The following is a 6,230-nucleotide window of genomic DNA, read 5'->3' as shown; positions in this document are numbered from 1 at the left end:
TCATTCAACGTCAGAATCCTCGGCGAAGAGATGATGTTTATATTTTTCATCGCGTTGCATATTCGTAGTGGGTTTGCATCTGCTGCTGCTGCTGCTGTTGTGACCGACGCCGTTTTGTGAACCTCCATTTTGCGATTGGGATAAGCCAAAAAACAGAGAACGAAACTGCAAGGAAAAAATTATTTCTCAATGAATTATCAAGCATCCATCGTTTAAAATTATTTTTATAGCGCTGTTTAATACTTCACTCAGAAGATGGTTTGTGAAGTTCAAAGTAGGAGATAGATACTCGATGAATATAACAAATATAGAAGCTTAGATAACAAAATATAAAAAGCTATAAAAATATGTATCAAGTTGAGTTCACACCTATCAAAATTTTACTGGATTGTGTAAAACTATCTACGAACAAACGTTTGACAGGTGGGTACTAAATCATAAAGCCAAAATTCTTTGAACTTAAATATAATGTATTAGATGACTCATAACGATTAACTACCCAATGTTTTGACCGAAAATGAGAAATGAAATCAAAAAGAAGCAACCTTTTTATTAGGAGGAGTTCCTGGAATGACGTCATCATCATTACCTTCGTCACCATCGTCGTCATCTTTGTTGTTATCGTCATTATCAATGCGGCGACAACTGTCATTCTTCTTAGTGTTAGCGGAATTTGCTGTCACCTCGCATTGTATGAGATTCTCGATAAATCAATTAATTAATTAATCAATTAATTAACAAATTAATTAATTAATCGGGTTAACTGAAAAAGAAATAATTAAAAAATTTATGAAACTAAAGCCAATGCAAAGATAAGCACGTTAATAATAATGAGGTATGTGCTCTACATTAATACTTTTAAAAAACAAATGAAATAAAGAGTTACTAAATAAAACGATAAACATAATAAACCTATCAATTGTTTTAACAATGTTTATCATACAAAATACTATACTAACATCATTGGCAGCTTGATCATCATCATCTTCATCATTCTCGTTAAACATATTGAATTTAATCATTTTATTACTTCCAGCATTCTTCTTATTATCATTATTATTATTATTATTACTGTTACTTTGACTTGTAGCATTATTATTGTTAGCATGTTTGCTCTTAATGTTATAGCTGTTAGTGCAGTTGATATTACTATTCTTATTATTATTATTCTTATTGTTATTATTGTTATTATTATTACCATTGGGTCTATTTACAATAGTGTTGTTTTCGTTATGAATGAAGTAAGAATTATAAGGCATATTATCACCATCGTCGTCATCGTCGTGGTTATCTTCATTATCATTAACGGCATTATCATCGTTATTATCATCATCTTCCATAGGAACATCATCATTGTCATTCTCATCTCGACAACAATCGTCATCGTCATCATCGTAATAGTTTTTACCATTGTTAGCAGCGGTATTATAAATGTTCTTGTTGTTTTTATTATTATTTTTATTATCCTTTTTGGTGGTTGTTTTTTGATTGTCAGCCAGTTCACTTTCATCGAGAAGGTTGAGTTTGTTTAAGTTTGTCTGCTTCAGTTTTGATCGCTTACTTCCTTCGGCTGATTTTCTGCGGGATCATTGCAAAATATATAACTAATAAATAATAGGTAAAAATAATAATATATATATAATATTTATTATATATATTTTTTATATTATATATATATTTTATATATAAAATAAACGTATAAATTTTCCATTTTTTTTCATTTCAAAATACAACAAATTATAAAAATATTTAAAATTATGAACTCAAAAACGAATGAAAAAAATCCTCAACGAAAACCTTTTAACAGATTTCTTAGTAGTAGTAGTGGTGGTGGTGGAAGGTAGTACGGTCGTCGAGTTGACCTCTGTTAATGAGGTCAAGTAATTTGAGGTCAAGGTCACTAGAACGAAGTGACACTGAAATGAAGGATCAGAGTCAAGTGTGAATATTATAGGCCTGTGTGAGTGTAGTGTTTGAAATAGTTGTGATGTGCATTTTTCGCACATTTATGAGAGAGCTAAAAATAAATGCGTAGTAATTGTGATGTCAAACATTCTTAAAATATGTTTCAAGTTAGATAATTTATCTATAATCTATACTTTATTATCTCAACCAATTAACTAACCAATCAACCGATAAATCAATGAATCATCCAATTAATCAACCAATCATCTAATCAATCAACCAACCATCCAGCAATCAACCAACCAACCGACCGACCAACATACATTCCAGGCTCTTTAAAGTGTACGGACACAGGCAGATTGTTCATTTCACAAAAAAACAGCAGAGCCTGGCGAGAAGTTTTTTGAGATCAAGTAATAATTTGTCGTCAGACGAAGACGCAACTTGAAATATTTTAAGAAATGGCGTAAAGATAAATTAAATAATTGACAAAATAAAAGAATTGAAAATAATATTCATATTAAATAATGAATTAATTGATGTTCTTCCCATACTCTGAATTCCTTGAGACAGAATACAGCTTGCTGATCGGATACATGTTTGTATTCAAAAAATTCATCCAACTCTAATACTACTTCTGTTTTTATCAGCTTGTTTGATTCTGCGTAACAGTTTATAGAATTAAAAGTAAAGTAAATTAATGATATACAAAAGACAAGTCGTTGGGTGTCAAAAAATTAGAAATCCTAAAAAATTTATAATCTATACATCTATCATTAATCCTTTATTATTTTAACCAATTAACTAACCAATAAATAATAAAATACGTAATGAACATATCTTAACCACTTATTATTCCCATATAACCACGCCATCGTTTACACTCAAATAATCGCATCACCATTTTTCCCCATACGACCCCACCACCATTTATATCCTCGACATGATTTCTGATAAGGACTCTGTCAATGAGCATTGTAATGTTCAGCTCGTCTACCGATGGCTGAAAGTTTGAAACTACTTCTGCAAACAACCTGGCCGTACCATTATTAAACATTATTTATTTTCTAATTAAATCCAAAAATAGCATTAAAATTAATGATTAAAGCAGATTTTATCAACTGAAATTGAAAATCAATAAATAAAAAACGAATGATTTAAATTGGATTGAAAGTAATGTAAAAAAATATTAAAAATGTCAACCCAAGTAACCATTATAAAAAAATGTTATTTAAAGAATTAAAATCAACAAAACAATTATATTACGTAGTATGCAAATAACAAAATTATCCCAAAAAACAACTCTATAAAAATTGATCAAGTAGATGATGACACAATTGATGCAACCAAAGTTTTATCACAAATCAAAAGCAATTGAACAGCATAGAATCATTGTATATTAAAACAGATTAAAAACCTCTCGGATTGCTAGATTAAACAAAAGTAGTCATATGATGAAATAAAATCTGTTTTCTTTTCATTTCATTTAAAACATGCACAACATCCACACAGTTAAATCAATTCAAACATTTAAAATTTATTTTTAAAAATAATCATTTCAATCTATGAATAAAAATCATCGTTAAAATTTTTAGGTCAGAATTTACTTTTAAATAAAAGATAATCAGTAAAAGCACATTTAGTTAGATAGATTTTACAAATTTGATTGGATTACTTTGATTGTGTACATATTGAATTCTGGTTGTCATTAGTGTTGAATAATGCCTGCAGATTCTCACATTCAAAATATGTCAGGTTGTACGTCTTCACAAGGCCTTAGAAAAGAATAAAGTTGGAATTTATAAAAATATTTTAAATTTTATATTATTATGAATTATATTTTATGCTATATTTTATATTATATTATACAACATTGAATAAATATTTTATAGTAAATGTCGAAATGAAAACATTTCGAACATTCTATTATTTTTTATTTTAACCAGTTTGAATTGAAAATAATAACTGACCATGCCTGCACTGAAGTTGAAACATCAGTCTATCCTCATCTACATTTAGTGAAATTTTACACTTGTCAACTGTTTTCTCTAGATTTGATAGAGATTTGAAGACCATCAAGCATGACTAGGACAAGAAGAGAATTAGGAACAAAAAATGTTAATTATAAAAAAAAATAAATGACAAACTAAAAGGCTTCTGATAAAACAATTCAAAAATTGAATTAACAATATAATAATAATTTATAAATGAGAATAAAACAAAAACAAGACAATCTGGTAATGGTGAAACGTCAACAAAACCTTTGTATAAACTTTAAATTTTAATGCATCATTATTGTCATTCCCATCATCAACAACTACTCTGCTGACATTAACTGTTGAAGCTGACAAATCATTTGTCGAACTTGTTGAATGCTTAGAATACTTCAAAAAGAAGGATGATTTAAAAAAGAAGCTGGCAAAACCTGTTCGTGAACTATTCACTGACTTTACTGCCAGCTGTTTTAATTTCATTAAAAAAATAATAAATAAGATAAATATACTAGTTAAGTTAATTTAATGTTAAGCCATAGTTTTATATTATAATTATACAAGAAAAAATATAAAAGATGATAAAGGCAACATGTTATATGGTATCAAAATGATTCTGGACTTACAAGAATATAATAATATAATATTCTAGACTAAGTATTGAATGTAAAATTTGGTTAATTAAAAATGATATTATAGAGGAAAATAATTAATAAATGATATAATAACAAAGATTATAAAAGATAAAATAAAAAAAAGGATAAACAAAACAACCCCATCAGTTTCAGCTCCAAAATATATTTCTTCCCCAATTTTAGCTAGAGAATGTATGGCCCGACCAAAAACTAAAAAAATTTAACAAACTTAAATAAAAATAAATAAACACAACTTTTATTTTATTAATTAATATTTAACAATAATATTGGCATAAGTTTACATTCTGAACTATAACGTCTGTTTACATTCACTATCTCTAATAGAGAGTAAAATAAGCTCCTCCTACTGAAATTCGAAAAGTGCACTGAGATTAAAATAGATGCATGCACTTTTGACTTTTATATGTTTTTATTGTAATATTATTATTATATGTTTTATTTTATTATAATTTGTATGTATATTACACGTTATCTGTACCTATATTATAATTTGCACGTATAATTTAGTAAAATAATGTGTATAATGTATATGTGTGTAACGTTGATGTGTGTATATGTGTCAGGGTTAGGGGCAGAGTTAAGTTAGGTTGTCCTGAAAAAATAATATTGAAAATTAATTGAAAATAGAAGAAATAATAAAATGAAGTATAATAAAATTGTTCATTCTATAAGTTTCGTGTTGTTACTATGATGGAGATGTCGCATCGGAGGCAGATGATATTACTCAACGATGTCGGCATACCTTTCAATGTAACCTTATTAAAACAACCACGAGAACAACCACGAGAACTATTTCAATAAATTAATTTTAATGAATTTTAATATATATATATATTGTTATTTTAATCAATATATTACTATGTTAACATATTTAAATACGATATAAACGTTTTTAAAATTCTTCTATTTTTATCTCAATCAACTTTATGCATATTAGTGGGAAGCGCTTTTGTAACTCTCTATTAGAGATAGTGATGTTAACAATCATAAATGTAAACAAATTTTAACATTGTAGTTCGGAATGTAAACTTATGCCACACTATTTAATGAAATTAAACTGTTAAACTTTAACATTATTAAAAATTAAAGAAAGATTATAAATTTATAATGATAAAATAATAATAAAGATTTGAAGAAAAAATTTGGATGATCTGCCATGAATTTAAAATTAAATGGATGACAATCTATGTATATAATGACCAATATGAAATAATTTTTTACTTTTCAAATTAACTCCGGGAATTACGCACTGCATAATTTTATCATTAGTTGACTCGAATATTTTAAATTTTAATTTAGTGACTTGAAAATTAAAATCGCCAGACTTGTTGCTGTTTAAAAGTAATTACGGGTCTGAAATCGGTGTTGTGTCAAAAATAATAATAAAAGTTAAATGCCTATCCAAGGGGAGGCTTATTTACCAGCATACAACACCATATGGGTTGAAGCAGGGATATGCAAAGAACCTCAATTTTTTCAACTTTTAATTATTTTCAGTAATGTCTCCCCTTGCTCCAAACCACATAACTGGAATAATAGGACTAATCGATCAATTCGATCTATCGGTCGGGCTATTTGTCGTGCTTGGATTGTTGGCTTACGAAATTGCATGGATTTTAACGAGCAAGCTAAATGAAATATTTACTTGATTTAATATGCTTAAAACATTGTAATAATT

At 27.7% G+C, this 6,230-nt stretch overlaps 2 protein-coding genes across 2 annotated transcripts; both read right to left on the bottom strand.

The window, feature by feature from the left end:
• On the bottom strand, window positions 1-2,503 carry HELRODRAFT_159645 (hypothetical protein; the record flags this gene model as incomplete). Its single annotated transcript, XM_009011519.1, has 5 exons — window positions 1-165; window positions 546-701; window positions 960-1,128; window positions 1,798-1,956; window positions 2,460-2,503. The coding sequence occupies 5 exons, from the start codon at window positions 2,501-2,503 to the stop codon at window positions 1-3; spliced, it is 693 nt and encodes a 230-aa protein (XP_009009767.1).
• Window positions 2,504-2,746: 243 nt separating this feature from the next.
• HELRODRAFT_62760 (hypothetical protein) lies at window positions 2,747-4,742 on the bottom strand (the record flags this gene model as incomplete). Its single annotated transcript, XM_009011518.1, has 5 exons — window positions 2,747-2,939; window positions 3,581-3,680; window positions 3,876-3,990; window positions 4,242-4,364; window positions 4,671-4,742. Coding segments are annotated over 5 exons (603 nt in total), but the record flags the coding sequence as incomplete, so codon positions are not given.
• Window positions 4,743-6,230: the final 1,488 nt, after the last annotated feature.

This window comes from Helobdella robusta (assembly GCF_000326865.2).
Source record: "Helobdella robusta unplaced genomic scaffold HELROscaffold_1, whole genome shotgun sequence".
Classification (NCBI taxonomy): Eukaryota; Metazoa; Annelida; class Clitellata; order Rhynchobdellida; family Glossiphoniidae; genus Helobdella; species Helobdella robusta.
The sequence above is the reverse complement of the archived record's forward strand: the minus strand, read 5'-3'. Positions and strand labels throughout refer to the sequence as shown.